We start from the raw sequence: 24,801 nt of genomic DNA on the forward strand, positions 1-24,801 counted from the left end.
CATAAAGTACATGTAGTTCCACTTATAGCCTCTGTCTGGCAATGCCACAGTCCTGTCAGCATGAATTTGTAATGTCTTGAGCTCTATTATGAATGTGAAGTCTTCCCCTTATCCTCCCTGGAACTTGATCCATTTCTAATTATGAGCTCTTTGTCAGGGAGTGTTCTCTATTTGATCAATCTTGCATGTAATGCAAGTTCCCAGATGGAGCTCTAGCCTGACATCAAAAAAAGGCAGTTACCATTAAACCATGTCCCTGGTGCTTATGCTCTTAATTGCCACCTCTTTAACAGTACCAAATCAAAATCTCTCCACTTTCAGCTGTATTTTGGAGGACGTACATAGTAAGGTTTTAATTTACTAAACCAATCCTATGCATGGTTTCAGCACTAGCCAAACCTCACCAACTCCTAGCTCTAGAAAAACAGGCACTTGGTACCTTTATGGTACCATACAGTGAAGTCACAGGGCAGTCCCTGAGGGTCTGTAGGTTGCACACTTTGGTACCAGGTAACTTTTTTTCCTTTATAAGAAAGTCTGAGTACTCCACCCTGCACGATAACTCCTCCCAGGGTTTTAATTTTGTTTTATTTTCAAAACCAGGTCTAATGAGTTTTCTGAACAGCTGGTGTAGCTACAGAGAAGTCAGCTTCCTTCAGAGAGCAGTGTTTTTGGCAGGGAGGAGGAAATCCCTTCATATTTGAACATTTTCTAATTGCTTATTTATTGTATTCTGGGGTATGGCGTAAGTACACAGAAGGCATCACCTCAGATGGCAGCTTTCAAAATTCTTTTTTTCTCTCAATACCATGATTACCATGATCCCTTTAACAACATGTTTCCAGCATTCCTAGGTAGGCCAAGGTGTCCTACAGAAAAACCTTGGGTTAGACCTACCGGGGGTCTGGCTGAGTGTTAACAAAGGGAGGGCAGAGCTGGTGCAGCTGGCCATGGAGAAAGCTGACTTGGTTGGTGTGATAGAGAAGTCAGCTTGTTTACATGCTTATTCCATGACTGCTTGCCCAAAGCAGAAAGTGCCTTTCAGGATCTATTTTTGGAGGTTTATTACACACGTCTGGTTCTCAATTCCAACAGTTTAATGAAGATCTAAATAAAATGCTAGGTTCTACCTTAAAAAAAACAAAAAAAGAAGAAAAAGCTCTGTAAAAAGGGGGGAAATACACACATACACACATACACACACACACACACACACACACACACACACACACAGACAACCCTGCTTATTTCTGTTCCTTTGGGTCTGGCATGCTCTTTCCCGTCTGAGAAGCTTCTCACACTCTGTTCCCCTCACCTAAGGGTCAAACTGACAAAGAATGGTGAACTGACCATTCTAGGCCTTTCTGGGGGAGAGAGATTTCATGAGGAAACACCATTATAAAGAATTATTATTCTGGATGTCAGGAACATATCTTTCCCTGCTGGATTCAAATTCATCTTACAGATACACTCAAACAGGTACAAAGGATATCTCCAAAGGAACTTACATGATGTCATAAGTATGCAAAACACAACAAATAACCTAAATAGTCATCAATCAAAGAATGAGAAAATTCCATGCTATCATTAAAAAGATAGGATAGGTCTATCCAAATTGATATGAAAGAATCCATAAGATACAGAGAGAAACAAAAGGTACAGAACAACGTAGAATTGCTAACTTTTATATAATTACAGGTATTTATATATTTATTTATATGTAGATATAAGCATATGAATATATAAGCATAGAATATCTCTGAAAGAATACATAAGAAATTGACGAAAAAAAGAGGCTAGGGAAAAGGGGGTGGCAAGGGCTCAATTTTCACCATAAACTTTTTTGAACAATTTGAATTTTGTACTATGTACATCTACATACATACATTTAAAGATCTAGTCTAAAAAAGCTCACTAATGCATCAAGCTTCAAATATTTGATGTTGATGAAATCTGCATATAAACTGATGAACAGAGGGCTTTAAAACAAAAAGGTTTCATGACCCACCTGAGTCATGTGGACTTTCGATCTAAAAGACATATCCTGCTCATAATCACATATCATCCAAAGTGTTACAGAGGAGTAGAATGCAATTGTCAGAAACTGAGGCATAGGAAAATGGGAAGAGGAGATACAATAAGATAAAAATGGAAACGCATGCAGTAACTATTCTGTAAGCAATGAGAAGCCAGCAAAAATTATTACTTAGAGCAACATCAATCAAATTTGCATTTTAAGAATATTATTCTGGCTGGGCGCAGTGACTCAGGCCTGCAATCCTAACACTTTGGCATGTTGAGGTGGGAGAAGTCCTTGAGAACTTCTTGAGGTTCCTGGGCAACATGGCAAGACCCTGTCTCAAAAAAAAAAAAAAAAAAAAAGTAAAAATTAACCAGGCATGTTGGTCCATGCCTGTAGTCCCAGTCATTTGGGAGGCTGAGGCAGGAGGATCACTTGAGCCCAAGAGTTGGAGGCTACAGTAAGCTATGACTGCACCAGCCTGGAAAACAGAGCAAGATCCTATCTCTAAAAAAAAAAAAAAAAAAAAAAAGGATTATTCTGGCAGCAATATGGAGAAATTAATTGGAGGAGTACAAGACTAAAGACAGCGAGTCAATTATAAATATGAAAAAACATTTCTGAGTGAGATTTAAAGCCTAAAATGAACTACAACAGTAAAAAATGTAAAAGAATATATGTTATTAAGGAAACAGAATTAACTAAACTTTATGATATATCAGATAGGGGAAGGAGGAGCAGATGTGTAAAAATGAGCACACCTACTTTCCTGGCTTTACTAACTGGGTAGAAAGATAATGCTGCCATTCTCCAGAAGAGTAGACAAGAGTAGTGGGTTTAGAAGAAAACAGAATAAACTCTATTTTCAAAATGTCAATGATGAGGTGCCTCGGGAACATCTGAGGGAAGGTAACTAATAGGCAGGTTGGGAGATAATTCTAGGTTGGAGATGTGGTTTAGGAGGAAGTTATGGATGTAGATATTACCCCAGGTAGACCATAGAGAGAAAGGGCAGCATACAAAACAGATCAAGAAAAAATTATCACAATGGTATGTCATCTCAGAAGACTAGAAGGAAGGAGAGACGGCAAAGCCAAATTTTGCAGTGGTTGTTGTAGATAGTCTACAGAGATGACAATCAAGTTCTTCCTTTCCTACACACAAAATCCACTAACCCACTAAAAGACAAAGTTTATCTTCAGGCCTCATGAATCTGACCTGGCACTATGACTACTTTATCCAATAGAATGGCAGAAGTGATGCTCTGACACTTTTGAATCAAGCCTAAAGAAGATTGGCAGCTTCTGCTTCTTTCCTCTTGGAACACACTATCTTGGAACGAACTATCAGTTTGTGAGGAAGTCCAAGCAGCTATATAAAGAGGCCCATATGAAAGACAACTGAAGCCTCTGGCATAAAGCCCCAGATGAGCTCCCAGCTGGCATCCAACATGGAATTCCAGCCATGAATGTGAGGCCATTTTGAAACTTCTGGTCTTCCTACAACCCCAGTTTACCTCACTTAAAGCAGAAGAACTATGCAGTCAATTCAAAGAATCATGAAAATTAATAAACTGTTATAGTTTTAAACACTAGGCTCTTTGGGTAGACTGTCAGACAGTAAAGATAATCAAAACAGAGGTCAAGCAAAATAAGAACTGAAAATAATCCAGGTTACTGTTGGCCTTCAGAGCTACTGCCAGAGAATGGTAGGGCAGAAGTCAGGCTTCGATTAACTAAAACGCTAAATGAAAAGTTAAGAAGAACAAGGGTAGACCGTGGATGCCTTTATGTTAAAAGTTCATATATTGGACATGGTCTAATTCATAGTTGAAACACAACTCTATTAAATTGATATTAAACATAAAAACATTTATAATTTAATATAACCACATATTTTTAATCTATTTCCTAACAAATGACAAAAGAATAGTGGCCGAAATTATTAATTCACACATAAAATACCTGAGAGCATTAACAGTCATATTAAAAGGAAGATCCACTCTTCCCAAAAGCACTGGTTTTCTCACATATTTTAATACAGTTTTTTCCAACATATTTTAATACAGTTTTTCCCACATATTTTAATTTAAAATGGCCATGTTTTATAGTTCTACATTATTTATCAACCACAAAGTTTATGTGGTCATCAAATTTTCCTTTACATAGTATTCTTTGTGTTACAGCAGATTAATCAACCAGTAAGTTTTTTTTTTTAGGAGAGCATAAAAATAATTTTTTACAAGTACAATGAAGTGAAGCTTTTATGCCCTCAGTGGGGACAAAAGACAAGAGTTCTCTCCAACAGCGGAAGAAATGCAAAGTTATATTGTTGAATGCTGTTCTAAGTAGTTATATTTTAGTTTACTTTTACTTCTTAAAATGACGAAGACAACTTATCAAAAAATACAATGTGTACGTGTGCTTATTGCTATACTGGTGATTATAAATGGAATTTTAAAATTTTAATTAAAATTAAATTTTAATTGTTGGCTAAATTCATTATTTTAACAACTTACTATAAAGTCATGTAAGCAAATAGTATCTTATATTACACACAATATGCTAACTATAATTTAACCTTCTTTCGCTAACTCACAATCTTCATTAAAAACATACCCTATGTACCGTATTGTAGTTGCTGGCATAGATAGTTACTGGTCAAGGATTGAATAGTTTTTAACAATAATGGAGGAAGGATATGCTAAATGATGACAGATTTAAATTAAATAATACAAAAAGGTTACTATTTTCATAAACTAATTAATCATGATTAAACAATGATATCACATGCATATTCCATAACATTATACTTCAAAATTATCATACTGTACCGCTTCAAAGCAAGATTAGACTCTCCTCCATGACCTGAGTCATTACCAGCATCATGAACAGCTTCATAATGTTTGAAAAGTTCATCAGCAGATCCAAGAGATTTCATGCACTGAGGACATATGAAACCCTATAGAAAGGGGTAGAAAAAAGTTTCAAAATAGTATTTAATATTATGAAACAACAATTTGCATATTATTAAATATCATAAAATATCTTAATCATACCAATGGTGCCATTAGGTAAATTGTATCTTATGATATCAATCCCAAATTCTTGTATCATACAAAGATACTTCACTGTCTATTCCAGTTGAAGTTTACAAAACACAAAGAAAGCCCTTGCAACCATCTTTAGGTTAGATAAATTAATAGCTGGAGTATCCAAGTCTAATCTGAAAAGTTAGTTCTAATATAGATTAGTTGAGAAGATCTGCCATCATATCCTTCCATTCTCTAGATATCCATATTAGTAAAATAATATCTGTTCCAATCTACTTCACAGGAAGGCTAACAAAAAAAAAAAGATGATGAATCACTGAGGGGAAAAAAAGTAATTCATAATCACCACAGAGTTCAGATATCTACAATGATAGACCAGTATTCTAGTCAGTAAATTTCCTTGCTAATCTACAGCTAACACAGTAAAGGCCTAAAATTAGTGTGTAGCCCCACAAAATATAAAAAACAAATACAACTACATAACTAATCCCAGAATTATTATATGGTTAAAACTATCAACTAGAGTACTATGTTACAGATGCTGATAAAGATCCATGTTTTACAAATTTTAGATTGCAATTCATTAATGAATCACGAAATCAACTTACTGGGTTGCAACTTTTTTTTTTTTTGAGAATGAGTCTCACTCTGTTGCCCAGGCTGGAGTGCAATGGTGGGATCTTGGCTCACTGCAACCTCCCCCTCCCGGGTTCAAGCGATTCTCCCTGTCTCAGTCTCCCAAGTAGCTGGGATTACAGGCGCCTGCCACCACGCCTGGCTAATTTTTTGTGCATTTTTAGTAGAGACAGGGTTTCACCATGTTGGCCGGGCTGGTCTAGAACTCTTGACCTCAGGTGGTCCACCTGCCTCAGCCTCCCAAAGTGTTGGGATTACAGGCATGAGCCACCATGCCCAGCCACAATTTTTTTTTTGGAGACGGAGTCTCATTCTGTTACCCAGACTGGAATGCAATGGCACAATCTTGGTTTACTGCAACTTCCACCTCCCGGGTTCAAGTAATTCTCTTGCCTCAGCCTCCTGAGTAGCTGGGACCACAGGAGCATGACACCACGTCCAGTTAATTTTTTGTATTTTTAGTAGTGACGGGGTTTCACCGTGTTAGCCAGGATGGTCTGGATCTCCTGACCTCATGATCTTCCCGCCTCGGCCTCCCAAAGCACTGGGATTAAAAGAGTAAGCCACCGCCCGGCCCTGGCCACAACTTTAAAATAATAATTCTCTACAACAAAATATATTAGAGTTCATCATATGTAGTAAGGATGTTTTATTAACTTTTGTTTTGAGTGATGACAGAAAAGTGTGTTTCTTAAGTGGTTGCTATCAAAAATATTTGAGAAGCACTAGTACAGATAGCTGTTAGATACAGGATGGAATGTATAACAATAATGATTATTTTTAAATTCCATACTATGTGCTTTCCCTATTCAACCTTGTTTAAATTTCTCAATACTTTGTTAGTATTATTATTTCCATTTTATAGAAGAGGAAATTAAACCTCAGAAAATTACATTACTTTCCTAGAATCATTAACCTAACTAAACCAAAAGATGCACAAGTCTGCTAGACAAATCCCATGTACTAATATGCTATTCTATCTCTTAAACTCATTGACTCACCTTATAAATGACTACCTTAAAAGAAGCCCTTTTATCTAACTTTTAGTGACTTTATTCAAAATATGTATTGGCTATAATTTTCAAGTGTTATCAGAGTTCTCTACAAGATACAAATGGCAAAATATATTCTTGGCCTTCAAACTGAGAAGGCAAAATATATACATATGAAAAAATACCTTAATGCATGAAACTGAATTAATGACTAACAAGATGGCACTGAAGTTTATCTTGTAGGGGTACCTGATTACAAAGTAAACTGGCAAATCAAACAAATCACAGCTTTCGCTCCAACTGTGTGTTGGTACTCTAAAAAATTACTTACTCAACTTCTGTATCCATCGAATTTTGGTAATATTCAAATATGACATAATACCACTAGGTGCAGTGGCTCTTGCCTGCAATCCCAACACTTTGGGAGGCCAAGGCAGGCAGATCATTTGAGGTCAGGAGTTCGAGACCAGCCTGGCCAACAGGGCGAAACCCCATGTCTACTAAAATACAAAACTTAGCTGGGTTTGGTGGCAAGCACCTGTAATCCCAGCTACTCAGGAGGCTGAAGCACTACAATCGCTTGAACCTGGGAGGCGGAGGTTGCGGTGAGCCAAGATTGTGCCACTGCGCTCCAGCCTGGGCAAAAGAGTAAAACTCTGTCTCAAAAAATTTGTGTGTGTGTGTGTGTGTGTGTGTGTGTATACACATATATATAACGTAATACTTCAGCATCATCAACCCAATATAAATAGAAAACTCTCAATTTTGAATTAGTCTTTAAATTATTTGCATTCCAAAGTTTTATAGATAATAAAGTAGTTCCCCACACTTTACACACATACATACACATACATGCACATACACACACAAGCACACACAAACAAGGGTTCTGAGGAGGCCTTACTCCAAAGTCTTGACTTTTAAAAAATATTACTGGATATTAATTCTGAAAACACTATCGGCCCATTTTCACCCTAATACACAAGAATATCCTCATGCAATCTATTGTGCATGAAAATTTCATATGTTAAAGAATATTTGTGGGCCAGGTGCAGTGGCTCACGCCTGTAATTGCAGCACTTTGGGAGGCCGAAGTCAGAGGATCGAGACCATCCTGGCTAACACGGCGAAACCCCGTTTCTACTAAAATCACGAGGTGGATCACGAGGTCAGAGGATCGAGACCATCCTGGCTAACACGGTGAAACCCCATCTCTACTAAAATACAAAAAATTAGCCGGGCGTGGTGGCACGCACCTGTAGTCCCAGTTACTCAGGAGGCTGAGGCAGGAGAATCGCTTGAACTTGGGAGGAGGAGGTTGCAGTAAGCCAAGTTCATGCCACTGCACTCCAGCCTGGGTGACAAAGCAAGACTCCTTCTCAAAGAAAAAAAAAAAGAATATTTGTAGTCACTCATTAAATCACAGATTAAAAAAATAGCAATTAGCAAAACATGATAAAATTATTACACATACAATTCTGCTAATTAAAGGTAGCAAGAAATAAACTTGTTTTGCTTCCATCAAGTACACCACAATTCTAAAATTCCCCTCCATTACAGATACAAAATAAAGTGGAATGTGTGTGGCAGTGGTGCTCCTGCACTGTAAGAAACAAGTAAATACATTATAACTTTGAAGGTTCTATGGAAAGTAAGTTTTATTTTATGAGAATGTACAGCTTTTACATATAAGAATGGTCATCGTCTCTTGCTTCTATGAAAACAAAATACAATTCCCTTTAAAGATCATTGTTCCCCAAGGCTCTCTCATTGATCTCCTCGTGTTCTGACTCAACATTCTCCCAGGTATATAACAATGCAATGGTTTTAGCTATCACTGACATGTTGATGACTCCCAAATCCATCTAGCTAGCCAAGAACTCACTTCAGAATTCTTATGAATCTTTAACAACATGTATCTCTACCTGCATCCCACAGGCATCTCTAATACAACAAATGCAAGACTCACTTCCCAAACCTCCTTTTCTCACCAACACCCACCTTTCACCTGAACTAGAAACCTAAAATTTGGCTAAACTACTCACTACTCTCCCTCTGATTCATTTCTAATAAAACATTAAGCATAAACATTTCTCCTTTCCATCTTCTCATCTCCATCCTCATTGCAGCTACTCATGTCCAGACACTCAGTATCTCTTGTCCAGACTACTGCAATAACATTAGAAACAGTGCTCCTATATCTAGTCTTCCTTCTCCCTAATTAATCTTCCACAGAGCTGCCAGAGGAATCTTTATAAAATAGATTCTTGAATATCCTTCACCAACCTTTATCATCAATATGGCATACAAGGTTCTGCATAACCATTCCCCTAACTCCCTCACCGTATTTCAATACTAAATACCTGCATTTCCCTGAGCACGCCATCATACTTCAAACTTCTGTGCCTTTGCGTATACTGCTTTTCCCTCCAGGAACACCCTCATTAGCTTGTCAAGTTCCTTTACTCACTATAATACATAGCATATTGGATTTTTTTCATCCATATTTCCATAATGGCCACAGGTGGTACTTTAAACATACTATATTTTCTATATTGTATATTTATTCACTGAAATATGAAAGAACCTGGCAGTGCAAAATTGGCCAAAAAAACAGAAGATCTGTAATAGCTTACAGATTATAAAATCTTCCAAGGGAGAAAATGAGCTAAGCAATAAGTACTCTGAGCATGTAAAACTAAAATAAATAAATAAAAAACCTGTTGCTTGAGTGCTGATGCAAAAAAAAATGTATATCCTCATTTAGTATTTATGCACATTATGTGGCAGAATCAAAGATCACTGTTTTCTGGGGATACTGATATGTAGACAATTACCATACAATGCTATATAATACAATTATAGATAAAGAATTATGGGAACACAGGAGAAGTATCCAACTCTACCTGTTGCCCAGGCTGGAGTGCACTGGCATGATCTCAGCTCATTACAACCCCTGCCTCCCAGGTTCAAGCGATTCTTGTGCCTCAGAATTCTTGTGAGACTCTTTCCCATTCCCGCCCCCCCCGCCCCCACCCCCAGCCAAAAAAAAGGAAAGAACGTATGAACAGTTATTGTCCCTACTGGGGAAAATATACAGCATTAGAACTTGAATCTCAGACTGTCTCAAATTTCGTTTTAATTCCCCCAGACTTGAGGAAGGAGAAGTTGCAGTGATCTGAGATTGAACCACTGCACTCCAGCCTGGGCAACAGAGTGAGACTCATTTACAAAAATACCTATACACATTATATATGTGTCTCATCTCCATCCTCACTGCATCCTCATTGCAGCTGCATTGTGTGTGTGTGTGTATACATGTGTGTGTGTGTGTGTGTGTGTGTGTGAGAGAGAGAGAGAGAGAGAGTGTGTGTCACTGGAATTCGGTACTAAAGAATAAATAGGAGTTTACCTGGCAGAGAAAAAACCATTCTAAGCAAACGGAGGAGCATAAACAAAGGTGCAGGAAACACTATGAATAGCCATGTTACATTTAGGAAACAGAAGGCTTCTACGTGTGTTCTGATCACAGAGCCAGAACAAAGGGCAGGGGACGACAGGTGATAAATGCAATAATCTCCTATGAAACTCCTGAAATGAGCAAATAGTAGTATTGAGGATGTGCTTCTGGACATCAGAATACAATGACGCCATTAGGCTCCAGAGACATGGTACTCAACACGGTCTTCTAAATGAATGAATGCTCCCAGTCAGGATGTTAGTCTAGCTGCTGTTATTCTCATTTTCTTCGAAACCATCTGTTGGCATTCTTAGATCTCCTACCCACTGTTGTACAACACTAGTAGATATGCTTTTAGTGCAACAGTACATGTACCTGTATAATGTTTAGCCTGTCATTTCTCTTTTGTGTCTCAACTTCTGCTAATAACCAGAAAGCAAATGAAAAAGTGTTCCTCAGAGAAGCTACATCCTTAATTACATGATTTAATCTTTGTAACTGTGGCTTTTTGACTACTGTCTCCACTTTCAGGTTTGGGCTCCAGATACCTAAGAGTTCCAGAAAGCTAATGATCACACTGAGGTATGCCATACCTTCTGACAACTTCCAAAAATTACCAGATTAATACCCCAGAAATAAATGATTCATTCCTAATGAGAAACTTTAGAAATCAGTAATACACATTTTATTATAGAAATATTCCACATAAGTGAATTTTCCATGTGATTAAGATTTCCTTGTTTAAATAAAACTTAAATTTGGGGACATTTCTAATAAAAATAAATCTTTCTAAAATACGTATAATTCCTCACCTTCTCAAACAGATGACATTAAACCTCTGCCTAATGCCTCCAAGACATAAATATTTATCACTGAATAGATGTCTTCTACCCTATTAATTCTGGCAAGGTTCTTTAATTCTTATACCCACATTTTATAGTTCGCCTGCTTTGTATTTCAACAGTCATTTCTAAAAATTCTTAGCATGCTACCTCTGGGAATGCTAACCTGCAATAAATGGGATGGGTAGATTTATTTAAAGTTTATTAAAACCCACTATTCATTTAAAATAAAAGTATAATAAGTTTAGAATGAGTGCCTCAGGGATGTTCCATGAACAGACTGCATGACCTTTAGTTCATGGACTTTGAAAACCAATTTGATATATGAGACTCCTCTATTTTTTTCTAAATAATCTCCAAGGGGATCGAGGTTGCTAGATAGATAAATTCCAGAGAAGGACTGTTAGCTAACAATAATACACTAAAGCTAGTCAGCTACATTTATTTCCCTTAATCATTTCAAATTTGTCACCAACTTCTAAAAAACACAATTCACTTAAGATTAAAAACAATATATTCAATATACTTAGAGTTTGGTTATCTGTAATCCTTTCTCATATCCACTGCAGCTAAGAACTTACCTTAACTAGATACTTAAGGTACTCCTGTTGTACCAAGTATCCTTTTAGTTAAAAGAAAAGCCCTGGCCAGGTGCAGTTGTTCAAGCCCATAATCCCAGTAGTTTGGGAGGCCAAGGCAGGCAGATCACTTGAGGCCAGGAGTTCTAGACTACCCCGGCCAACATGGTGAAACCCCATCTCCACTAAAAAAAAAAAAAAAAAAAATACAAAAAATTAGCCGGGCGTGGTGGTGCACGCTTGTAGTCCCAGCTACTCGGGAGGCTGAAGCAGGAGAACTTCTTGAAACCGGGAGGAGGTTGCAGTGAGCCAAAATTGCACCACTGCACTCCAGCCTGGGTGACAAAGTGAGACTCTGCCTCAAAAAAAACACAGGAAAGCCCTTACCTTAAATGCAGAGTAGGTGAGATTACTAATTTTGATTTTGGCTAGCCCATCAAGAAGAAAAGTTGACCCACAAAGTCCAGAAGGATAACATGTGATAAAATGCTAAGCAGACTTTCAAGAATCCTTTATGCCTCCATCTTTGCTTGCACTGCTTCAGCCGGTTTAATTAGTATCATCCTACATGCACCCATTTCTCCACCACAGTTAAAATCTCTCATTTAACTGTCCTCCTACAAAGTTTTTCCTGAGTTCCTCTCATGCTGAATTAGCCACTGCACTTTTTACAAATAATACCTATCACAGAAACTCCCTGGGGTAGAGATTGCACCTATTCATCCATTATCTCCCTCACCTGCCAAAATATCTGCCACATAAAAGGTACTCCATTAATGTGTCAAATAACTAAATGTTGGTGAGAGTGCTTTCTTATATACATAATTACCTCATAGAAAAAAAGTAATTTTTGGTCTTTCTGGTGCAAAAGTTTGCATTATTTTATAAGATTTATAAAACACTTTTAAAAGCTATGTTTCCTTTGTTTTGGAATACCATAGTGATTTTCAAAGAAAACCTATTATCAGGATCATCTGAGAAATTCTTTTCAGCTTGAAAATGGGCAGCGCTTCCCCTAACTTGCTCCCCTCCTCAGCCTTTGTTATGTGCAGCCTCACATACTGAGAAATATTTTTGGAGTGATCCACTGTTACTTACGAGAGTATGTCATTCTGTCACCTTCCTCAAGTCTGGGGGAATTAAAATGAAAATTGAGACAGTCTGAGATTCAAGTTCTAATGCTGTATATTTTCCCCAGTAGGGACAATAACTGTTCATACGCAAAGCCTTCTTTCCTTTTTTTGGCTGGGGGGTGGGGGGGGCGGGGGCGGTGGGCGGGAATGGGAAAGAGTCTCACAAGAATTCTGAGGCACAAGAATCGCTTGAACCTGGGAGGCAGGGGTTGTAATGAGCTGAGATCATGCCAGTGCACTCCAGCCTGGGCAACAGGTAGAGTTGGATACTTCTCCTGTGTTCCCATAATTCTTTATCTATAATTGTATTATATAGCATTGTATGGTAATTGTCTACATATCAGTATCCCCAGAAAACAGTGATCTTTGATTCTGCCACATAATGTGCATAAATACTAAATGAGGATATACATTTTTTTTTGCATCAGCACTCAAGCAACAGGTTTTTTATTTATTTATTTTTAGTTTTTACATGCTCAGAGTACTTATTGCTTAGCTCATTTTCTCCCTTGGAAGATTTTATAATCTGTAAGCTATTACAGATCTTCTGTTTTTTTGGCCAATTTTGCACTGCCAGGTTCTTTCATATTTCAGTGAATAAATATACAATATAGAAAAATATAGTATGTTTAAAGTACCACCTGTGGCCATTATGGAAATATGGATGAAAAAAATCCAATATGCTATGTATTATAGTGAGTAAAGGAACTTGACAAGCTAATGAGGGTGTTCCTGGAGGGAAAAAGCAGTATACGCAAAGGCACAGAAGTTTGAAGTATGATGGCGTGCTCAGGGAAATGCAGGTATTTAGTATTGAAATACGGTGAGGGAGTTAGGGGAATGGTTATGCAGAACCTTGTATGCCATATTGATGATAAAGGTTGGTGAAGGATATTCAAGAATCTATTTTATAAAGATTCCTCTGGCAGCTCTGTGGAAGATTAATTAGGGAGAAGGAAGACTAGATATAGGAGCACTGTTTCTAATGTTATTGCAGTAGTCTGGACAAGAGATACTGAGTGTCTGGACATGAGTAGCTGCAATGAGGATGGAGATGAGAAGATGGAAAGGAGAAATGTTTATGCTTAATGTTTTATTAGAAATGAATCAGAGGGAGAGTAGTGAGTAGTTTAGCCAAATTTTTAGGTTTCTAGTTCAGGTGAAAGGTGGGTGTTGGTGAGAAAAGGAGGTTTGGGAAGTGAGTCTTGCATTTGTTGTATTAGAGATGCCTGTGGGATGCAGGTAGAGATACATGTTGTTAAAGATTCATAAGAATTCTGAAGTGAGTTCTTGGCTAGCTAGATGGATTTGGGAGTCATCAACATGTCAGTGATAGCTAAAACCATTGCATTGTTATATACCTGGGAGAATGTTGAGTCAGAACACGAGGAGATCAATGAGAGAGCCTTGGGGAACAATGATCTTTAAAGGGAATTGTATTTTGTTTTTCATAGAAGCAAGAGACGATGACCATTCTTATATGTAAAAGCTGTACATTCTCATAAAATAAAACTTACTTTCCATAGAACCTTCAAAGTTATAATGTATTTACTTGTTTCTTACAGTGCAGGAGCACCACTGCCACACACATTCCACTTTATTTTTGTATCTGTAATGGAGGGGAATTTTAGAATTGTGGTGTACTTGATGGAAGCAAAACAAGTTTATTTCTTGCTACCTTTAATTAGCAGAATTGTATGTGTAATAATTTTATCATGTTTTTGCTAATTGCTATTTTTTTAATCTGTGATTTAATGAGTGACTACAAATATTCTTTTTTTTTTTCTTTGAGAAGGAGTCTTGCTTTGTCACCCAGGCTGGAGTGCAGTGGCATGAACTTGGCTTACTGCAACCTCCTCCTCCCAAGTTCAAGCGATTCTCCTGCCTCAGCCTCCTGAGTAACTGGGACTACAGGTGCGTGCCACCACGCCCGGCTAATTTTTTGTATTTTTAGTAGAGATGGGGTTTCACCGTGTTAGCCAGGATGGTCTCGATCCTCTGACCTCGTGATCCACCTCGTGATTTTTAGTAGAAACGGGGTTTCGCCGTGTTAGCCAGGATGGTCTCGATCCTCTGACTTCGGCCTCCCAAAGTGCTGCAATTACAGGCGTGAGCCACTGCACCTGGCCCACAAATATTCTTTAACATATGAAATTTTCATGCACAATAGATTGCATGAGGATATTCTTGTGTATTAGGGTGAAAAATGGGCCGATAGTGTTTTCAGAATTAATATCCAGTAATATTTTTTAAAAGTCAAGACTTTGGAGTAAGGCCTCCTCAGAACCCTTGTTTGTGTGTGCTTGTGTGTGTATGTGCATGTATGTGTATGTATGTGTGTAAAGTGTGGGGAACTACTTTATTATCTATAAAAACTTTGGAATGCAAATAATTTAAAGACTAATTCAAAATTGAGAGTTTTCTATTTATATTGGGTTGATGATGCTGAAGTATTACGTTATATATATGTGTATACACACACACACACACACACACACACACAAATTTTTTGAGACAGAGTTTTACTCTTTTTGCCCAGGCTGGAGCGCAGTGGCACAATCTTGGCTCACCGCAACCTCCGCCTCCCAGGTTCAAGCGATTGTAGTGCTTCAGCCTCCTGAGTAGCTGGGATTACAGGTGCTTGCCACCAAACCCAGCTAAGTTTTGTATTTTTAGTAGACATGGGGTTTCGCCCTGTTGGCCAGGCTGGTCTCGAACTCCTGACCTCAAATGATCTGCCTGCCTTGGCCTCCCAAAGTGTTGGGATTGCAGGCAAGAGCCACTGCACCTAGTGGTATTATGTCATATTTGAATATTACCAAAAATTCGATGGATACAGAAGTTGAGTAAGTAATTTTTTAGAGTACCAACACACAGTTGGAGCGAAAGCTGTGATTTGTTTGATTTGCCAGTTTACTTTGTAATCAGGTACCCCTACAAGATAAACTTNTGGGAGGTGGGGGCGGTGGGCGGGAATGGGAAAGAGTCTCACTCTGTTGCCCAGGCTGGAGTGCACTGGCATGATCTCAGCTCATTACAACCCCTGCCTCCCAGGTTCAAGTGATTCTTGTGCGTCAGGCTTCCCTGTAGCTAGATTTACAGGCACGTGCCACCACCCCAGTTAGTTTTTGTATTTTTAGTAGAGACAGGGTTTCACCATGTTGGCCAGGCTGGTCTCGAACTCCTGACCTCAATGGTCAGGCTGGTCTCGAACTCCTGACCTCAAGTGATCTGCCCACCTCAGCCTCCCAAAGTGCTGAGATTACAGGCATGAGCCACAGTGCCCAGCCTCAAAGTCCTCTTTCTATGTAAGAGCAAAGTACTTTATACTAAAGCATTTTAGTACATCCATTAATGAAACATTAACAAAATAATAAAAATATAACTTACCAATGTTGGAATAATATTCACTTAATATTTTGATTTCAGGGCAAAATTGATACAAAATATTAACTTAAATTTCTGTATTTATTTACAAATTCACAAAAAGACAGCTGCAAACAGTAAGAGAAACCACGCAGACTTCCCAAGAGCCTCTTTTCCTTATTGAAACTTCCTTTAAGCATGCATAATTAAAGCAATCCATATTCCCTTGTAGCATAAAAAGTTAAGCAACACCAAGGTAAGGAAAAATGAGCTATTTTGAGCAACCCAAAACCAAGCTGCTAAAACAAAATATACAGGACCCACAGTAACACTTGAGTCATAAAGAAGTTCCTGTCCTCTTGTTTCATTTTCATCGTGCACTTTCTGGTAATGCTCCGATAAATCAATAGCAGTTATACATCTTTTCATACATAAGGGGCAGATGAAACCCTGTGAAATAACAACTTTTAGAAAAATATACAAAAAAATATTTGTATAAAACAAGACAATGCAAAGAGAAATAACAAGAAAATAATTAGTGTATCTCTTTTAGTATACGTAAGGAAAATTTTCAAGTGGTAACTGTACAAAAGGTGAAAATCTATCCAAAGTCGGACTTCTAAAATTAGTTCCTATCCTTATGCTATAAATTTGCATTGGTTCAATTTCTTTTCATTATGGTATCCAGTTGCTTCAGTTAGAATATTATTTTGTTTATGACACTTTTAAAAAATTATTTCTGTTTATGATACTTTGTCCTTACTTATGTAAGACCTATTATCGGCAAGTTAGCTTTTGTTTTATTTTATTTATTTATTTATTTACATATTTATTTATTTATGAGACAGTTTCACTCTGTTGTCCAGGCTGGAGTGCAATGGTATGATCTCAGCTCACTGTCATCTCAACCTTCTGGGTTCAAGGGGTTCTCATGCCTCAGCCTCCCGAGTAGCTGGGACTACAGGCACGTGCCACCATACCTGGCCAATTTTTGTATTTTTAGTAGAAATGGGGTTTCACCATCTTGGCCAGGCTGGTCTCCAACTCCTTCCCTGACAAGAACTGTCTGCCTTGGCCTCCCAAGGTGCTGGGGTTACAGGCATGAGCCACTGCACCCAGTCGAGATCAAGAAATTACTAGCAAGAATAACAAATACTTTTCTGTCATACAATGTGCTCGACAAAGAAATTCTCCTTGAAAGTAATTTAATGAAAGTAATTTTTAGTGTTTACTATATCCCACTAGCTCGAGATCCCATTCTTTCCCACACCCATAATTCCCAGATGATTCTTCCTTGCAATTTTCTGAGGCAAATAAAACCATCTTCAAACAATATTTTAAATTTCCTATGCCTAACAATACCAATATTTTAAAATATGCGCTGTTATACTGATCTATGTATGGCCTGAGGTTTTGTCAAATAAGAATAATAGGATGAGGGACTCGGCGTGGTGGCTTATGCCTGCATCCCCAGCACTTTGGGAGGCCGAGGCAGGCAGATCACTTGAGGTCAGGAGTTCGAGACCTGTCTGGCCAACATGGTGAAACCCCATTTCTCCTAAAAATACAAAAATTAGCCAGGACTGGTGGTGTGCGCCTGTAATCCCAGCTACTACGGAGGCTCAGGCTGGAGAATCGCTTGAACCCAGGAGGTGGAGGTTGCAGTGAGCCAAGATCGCACCACTGCACTCCAGCCTGGGCAATAGAGTGAGACTCCATGTCAAACAAACAAAATAAAAGAACAATAGGATGAGAGACTAGAATTGAAAGCATCAGGAAAAAAGGAAATAAAATAAAGACAGCAATGAGGATAAAATGTTATAACATCATGAGTGTCAGCGTCAAAAACAGATGTGGACTTGGGGCTCAATCAATGCCTCATTATATGACCTTAAGGAAATCACTTTGCTTTGCTTGAGTGTTCTTATCTATAAAATGGGACTAATATTAGCACATATTCTTCTAGAGTTATTGTGTATATAGAATACTAAATACAGTGCTTGAGATATTATAAGTACTCAAGAAATATGACCTATCATTAGATGTACGCTTAAAGATGAAAGGGAAGGACTGAGAGACTAGATGACAAGATAGCAATTAAAAACCTAGATTACTCAGCAAGGCCAAGGAAATGAAGTAGTGAGAATATGAAGAAGAAAGTTTGTGAGAGGATAGATAATTATGGTAAAGAATGGGAAGATATGACTTTAATATTTCAGGTGAAACTATTGTGCCTGATGATACAGTAGAAGGTACTGCCATGGAATTGAGTGGCTAGAAAAGAGATAATAAAGATCATTGACATTGACAACATTAAGGAACTGGGAGGTTAAAATGTTCCTTGAGTTATCAAAGTCACTTAGAATAGCAAGGAAAGAGAGGAAGACTGAAAACAGATGCCAGATGGGAAGCAAGACAGGGTAGCAATTAAGAGCTAGACTTGGGCTTGAATCCTGGATTCATATCACTCTTAATAGCTATGTGACCTTCAATTTCCTCATCTGTTAAGTGGAATAACAATAACACCTACTTCATATGAATCTCATGACAATTAAGTAAGATAATACATGCAATGCACTTATCATTGTACCTGGTACAAAGAAAACATTCAGTAAATGTTAGCTATCATTACTTTAATTACTCCTTTTGTTAATAGCCCTTAAAGGAGATTATCCGGGGATCAAAGTAAGGAACATGAGTTCATTTTCTTTTAACTGATGAAAGGGTTGTCTTCCAGATGACCACAGTCTCAAGTGCTAGAACTACAGAACAATTCTTTTTTAAAAGATGCTTCAGCCGGGTGCAGTGGCTCACACCTGTAATGCCAGCACTTTGGGAGGCTAAAGCTGGCAGATCGCTTGAGCCTAGGAATTTGAGACCTCCCTTGGCAACATGGCAAATCCCCATCTCTACAAAAAATACAAAAAAAAAAAAAAAAAAAATAGCCAGGCATGGTGGTGTGCAACTATAGTCCCAGGTATAGGGAGGTTGAGGCGGGAGGATCACTTGAGTCCAGGAGGTCCAGGCTGTGGTTAGCCATGTTCACACCACTGCACTTCAGCCCAGGCAATAGAGTGAGACCCTGTCTCAAAAAAGAAAGAGAAAAAAGAAAAAGAAAAATATGCGTCATTTGTTTAGTTTTGTTTGAGACAGAGTCTCCCTCTGTCACCCAGGCTGGAGTACAGTGGCACGATCTCAGCTTACCGCAACCTCGGCCTCCCAGGTTCAAGTGATTCTCCTGCCTCAGCCTCCCGAGTAGCTGGGGTTATAGGTGCTTGCTACCACGCCCAGCTAATTTCTGTATTTTTAGTAGAGACGGGGTTTCACCATGTTGGCCAAGCTGGTCTTGAACTCCTGACCTCAGGTGATCCACCCGCCTCAGTCTCCCAAAGTGCTGGGATCATAGGCGTGAGCCACAATGCCCGGCTGTTTTGTTACTGCCACCATAGCTTTAGGTTGGCTTTTACTTTACTCTTGTTTGTTCACTGTTAAGTTTCCATATACAGTCATTCATTCAACAAGTATTTACTTGCTGGTATTCTACCTCGCAATAGGGTAACTGTGGTTAACAGTGAAATATTATATATCACAAAATAGCTAAAAGAGAGTCTTCTGAATGCTCTCACCACAAAGAAATGACACATGAATGAGGTGATGGATACACTAACTACACTGATTGGATTATTATACAACATAGATACGCATTGAACATTAAAATGTATCCCGCAACTAGGTGTAATTAAAATGTGTCCATTTAAAAGTAAATAAATTTTAAGTACTATATGAGTTTTAAAATCACATGGACATGTGATTACTATGTTCTAGCTGTTGTGGTATGGTGCTAAGAATACAATGATAAATAAGACAAGGTCTTCACCCTCAAGAAGCTTATAGACTCTCTGAAAAAATTACCTAAAAGAATGACATTTTAGGCAGGGTACAGTGGCTCATGCCTGTAATCTCAGCACTTTGGGAGGCCGAGGCAGGCGGATCACAAGGTCAAGAGATCAAGACCATCCTGGCCAATAGTCTATTAAAAATACAAAAATTAGCTGGGCGTGGTGGCGGGAGGCTGAGGCAGAAGAGTCGCTTGAACCCAGGAGGCAGAGATTGCAGTGAGCTGAGATCGCGCCACTGCACTCCAGACTGGGCGACAGAGTGATACTCTGCCTCAAAAAAGAAAAAATTACATTTTATGCCCCACTAATCAGAAAATCCTATTAGATCCACATTGAAAATACATCCAGAACCTCAGCACCTCTTCTGTTACTACTCTGCTCCAAGTCACCATCACACTGTACATAGATCATTATAATAGCCTCCTAACACTCTCTTTGCTCCCACGCTTACCCCACTAACACACAGCAGCTGGAGTGTATCCCATAAAAATGCAAATCAAATCTTGTCGTTTCCTTGCTTAAAATTATCCCATAGCTTTCTACCACAGTAACAGTTAAAAACTAAAGTCTGTATAATAGTCTATAAGGCCCTACAAGAGGCAGGACTGATCACTGACCCATTCTCCCCCTTGCTCACTATGCTAGAGCTACACTAGCCTCCTGGTTGCTTTTTCAACGTGACAGGCATATTCCCACCTTAGAGACCTGCTGTTCCACACACCTGGAAAAATACTTGCCCCAGAAATCCACGTGACTCATTTCCTCACCTCCTTCAGTTCTTTTTGTGTTATCCCCTCCTCAGAGAAGTCTTCCCTGATAACTAATTAAAATTGCAGCCAACAAGAACACTTTATATGCCCCCTTTCCTACTTTATTTTTTTCAATAACACCAACTGTCTAACTTGATATATTTTTTATTTATTTATTTTTGAGACAGGGTCTCACTCTATCATCCCAGCTGGAGTGCAGTGGCATAATCATGGTAACCTTGCAGCCTCGAACTCCTGGGCTCAAGCGATCCTCCCACCTTAGCCTCCAGAGTAGCTGAGAGTACAGCTGCATGCCACCACTCCTGGCTAATTTTCTTTCTTATTTTTTGTAGAGACGGCATCTCCCTATGTTGTCCAGGCTGGTCTTAGGCGATCCTCCCACCTCAGACTCCCAAAGTGTTGAGATTACAGGCGTGAGCCACCATGCCTGGCCAATACATGTTTAGTATGTTTAGTATGTTTTTATTTTTGCCTATTTCCACCCGGTTGAATGTAAGCTCCACCAGGATAAATATTTTTTAGTTTGTCCTAACTAATGGGTAAAAGTGAGCTCTTTCACCCATCCCACCACATGAGGACACAGGGATAAGACACCATCTATGAACCAGGAAATGGGCCCTCATTAGACATCAAATCTGCCAGCACCTTGATGTTGGACTTCCCATCCTCTAGAACTATGAGAAATAAATTTCTACAGTTTATAAGCTACTAAGTTTGTGGTATTTTGTATTAGCAGTCTGAACTTACCAAGATAAGCAGGTGAGATACAGAGATTAGCTTATGGAAAAGCCCCAGAGAAAAGAAAAAACTTGGTGCACTGTAAAAACAGAGAGAGAATTCAGTATGCCTGGATCAAAAAGTATCAAGAAGACTATGAGAAGAAATGAAGTTATAGAAGTAAAAAGAAAGCAGATCACCAAAAAAAAAGAAGATAAACAACAACAAAAAACTTCTAGAACAAGCTAAAGAATTTAGACTTTATTCTAAGGACAATTGATTGAAAACCATTAACCTGGCTGTTTTTTGTTTGTTTTTTGTTTTGTTTTTGAGACAGAGTCTTGCTTTATCACCTAGACTGGAGTGCAGTGGCACGAACTCAGCTCACTGCAACCTCTGCCTCCCAAGCACAAGAAATCCTAATGCCTCAGCCTTCCGAGTAGCTGGGATTACAGGCATGCGGCGTTCATGTCTAGCTAATTTTTTTTTTTTTTTTTTTTTGTATTTTTAGTAGAGACAGGGTTTCTCCATGTTGGCCAGGCTGGTTTCAAACTCCTGGCCTCAACTGATCCGCAAGCCTGGGCATCCAAGTGCTGGGATTACAGGCATGAGCCACCATTCCTGGCCTAACCTGGGTTTTAACCAGGAAAATGGCATCATAAAATCCTAGCGATATTTTAAAAGAATAGATTCAATTGGAAGAGGGAGGAGATAGGAGGTGGGTAACATCAGATAAAAGGAGGATAGGAAAAAAAAGAAAAGACAAACAAAACATAAGCATAGGCCAGGCACAGTGGCTCACGCCTATAATCCCAGCTCTCAAGGAGGCAGAGGCGGGAGGATAGCTTGAGCCCAGGAGTTCGAGACCTGCCTGGGCAATATAGTGAGACCCCATTCTCCACAAAAAGGAAGAAAAAAAAAAAAAAAAAAAAAAAAAAAAAAAAAGGAGGACAGTTACAATAATATGTGACAGTTAAAGATTGATGGTAGTCTATGTTAAGGCAGTAACAAAATGGATTAAAATTATTGCTTAAGCAATTTCAATAGAAAAGGTTTTCTGAGGAGGTAATAACTGAACTAAAATTAAAATTTTTTTTTTTTTTTGATACAAAGTCTTGCTCTGTCACCCAGGCGGGAGTGCAGTGATATGATCTTGGCTCACTGCAACCTCCACCTTCTGGGTTCAAGTGATTCTCCTGCTTCAGCCTCCTGAGTAGCTGGGACTACAGGCGCGTGTCACCACACCCGGCTAATTTTTGTATTTTTAGTAGAGATGGGGTTTCACCATGTTGGTCAGGCTGGTCTCGAACTCCTGCCCTTGTGATCTGCCCACCTGGGCCTCCCAAAGTGTTGGGATTACAGGCATGAGCCACCACGCTCAGCCTAGGAGATGAGATTTGATAGGTAGGTAGAGGCCACATATGCAGGGCCTTACAGACCATGATAAGATATAACGTAATTTATTTTGCATAACAGGAAGCCAATGAATATTTTTTTTCTTTTCTTGCTGGGAAGCATAGCCTCCAGCAGAAGCTGGAAGCAGGCATTTCCTAAAGCCAATGAAGATTTTAATTCAGGGAATGGCCTGATCTGATTCCAGTTCTTCTGGTTGCTCTTTGGAGAAGTGACCTAAAATGATAAGGATAATACACCCTTGTGATCATCTAGGTGAAAGACGAGGGTGGCAGCAGAAATAGAAAGAAGAGGATAAGACCAGGCATGGTGGCTCACACTTGTAATCTTAACACTTCAGGAGGCCAAGGTGGGAGGATTGCTTGAGGCCAAGAGCTTGAGACCAGCTTGGGCAACATAGCAAGACCCCTTCCTACAAGAAAATTAAAAATTAAATTTCTACACAGCTTCCTTTGGAACAAAAAAGAAAAAAAAAAGAAAAAAAAAGGGTGGAGGAAAGGACTGAAGATATATCTGGGGGCTAAAATGAATAGGATTTATCATGTACTGAATATGATGACTAAGGAAAAGGAAGAATCAAGTTTGCTCTGAAATCCTTAGCTTCAGTATCTGAGATTTTCTACAATTTTCAGCTTTCTAAGATGGCTAAAAGAATAGCAAGTTGAATGTTGGGGCAGGAAAAGGTGGAGGGCAAGAATTTAACTTACACATTAAATTTAGGACAAATATTAAATTTAAAATGCATATTAAAGACCTAACCTTCTACCTTTAGAATCTAGAAAAAAGATAAGCAAACTAAATCCAAAGTAAGTAGATGGAGGAAATTAAATATAAAAGCAGAAACCAATAAAAGAGAAAAGCAAAAGACAGAAAATTAACAAAGTCAAAAGTTGGCTATCTTAAAATTAATAAATGGATAAACTAAAAGGAATAATCAAGAAAGAAAGAAAAAGATAAAATATTTTCTCTCTTACCAAAATCATGGGCTATCCCTACAGATGCTCTAAACATTTATGCCAATAAATTCAACACATTAGATGAAATAACAGATTCCTTAAAAACACAATTCACCAAAACTGACTGAAAAAGAAACGGAGAATCTGAGTAATAATACACTTCCCAAAAAGAAAGCTCCAAGCCCAGATGGTTTTACTAGTGAATTCTAGCAAACATTCAAGGTATAATTAGTGCCTATTTCTTTCAGAAAATATAGGAAGGAATGTCTCCTAATTTATGAGGCCACGAAAACCCAGATTCCAAAACCTGACAAAGACATTTCTTTTTTTTTTTTTTTTTTTTTTTGAGACGGAGTCTTGCTCTGTCACCCAGGCTGGAGTGCAGTGGCCGGATCTCAGCTCACTGCAAGCTCCGCCTCCCGGGTTTATGCCATTCTCCTGCCTCAGCCTCCGGAGTAGCTGGGACTACAGGCGCCCGCCACCTCGCCCGGCTAGTTTTTTGTATTTTTTAGTAGAGACGGGGTTTCACGGTGTTAGCCAGGATGGTCTCGATCTCCTGACCTCATGATCCGCCCGTCTCGGCCTCCCAAAGTGCTGGGATTACAGGCTTGAGCCACCGCGCCCGGCCCAAAGACATTTCAAAAAAGAAAATTACAGACTGATATCCCTCATGACCAAATGAAAGGTCCCCCAAAAATATATAAACAAATGAAATCTAGCAGTATACAGGCTGAGTATCCATTATCTGAAATGCTTGAGACACTTTTAGATTCTGGATTTTTTTTTTTTTTTTTTGGAATATTTACATGATACTTGGACATCCTAATGCAAAAAATCCAAAATCTGAAATGAACACCATTTCGGCACTCAAGTTTGGAGTTGTGGAGCATCTCAGATTTTGAATTTTCAGATTAGGGATGCTCCACCTGTATTAAAATAGTAATAAAAACACAGCAAGACCAAGTGG

The 24,801-nt window shown here is 38.7% G+C and overlaps 1 protein-coding gene across 1 annotated transcript in view; it reads right to left on the minus strand.

Annotated features, from left to right (window-relative positions):
* The window catches only part of EEA1 (early endosome antigen 1), a 165,493-nt gene that overhangs the window by 89,671 nt on the left and 51,021 nt on the right, over positions 1-24,801 (minus strand). The window contains 1 exon segment of the mRNA XM_017868342.1: positions 4,854-4,981. Coding sequence (XP_017723831.1) covers positions 4,854-4,981 — 128 coding nt within the window.

The sequence above is a fragment of the Rhinopithecus bieti genome, unplaced genomic scaffold (assembly GCF_001698545.2).
Source record: "Rhinopithecus bieti isolate Rb0 unplaced genomic scaffold, ASM169854v2 scaffold_2453, whole genome shotgun sequence".
Lineage (NCBI taxonomy): Eukaryota > Metazoa > Chordata > Mammalia > Primates > Cercopithecidae > Rhinopithecus > Rhinopithecus bieti.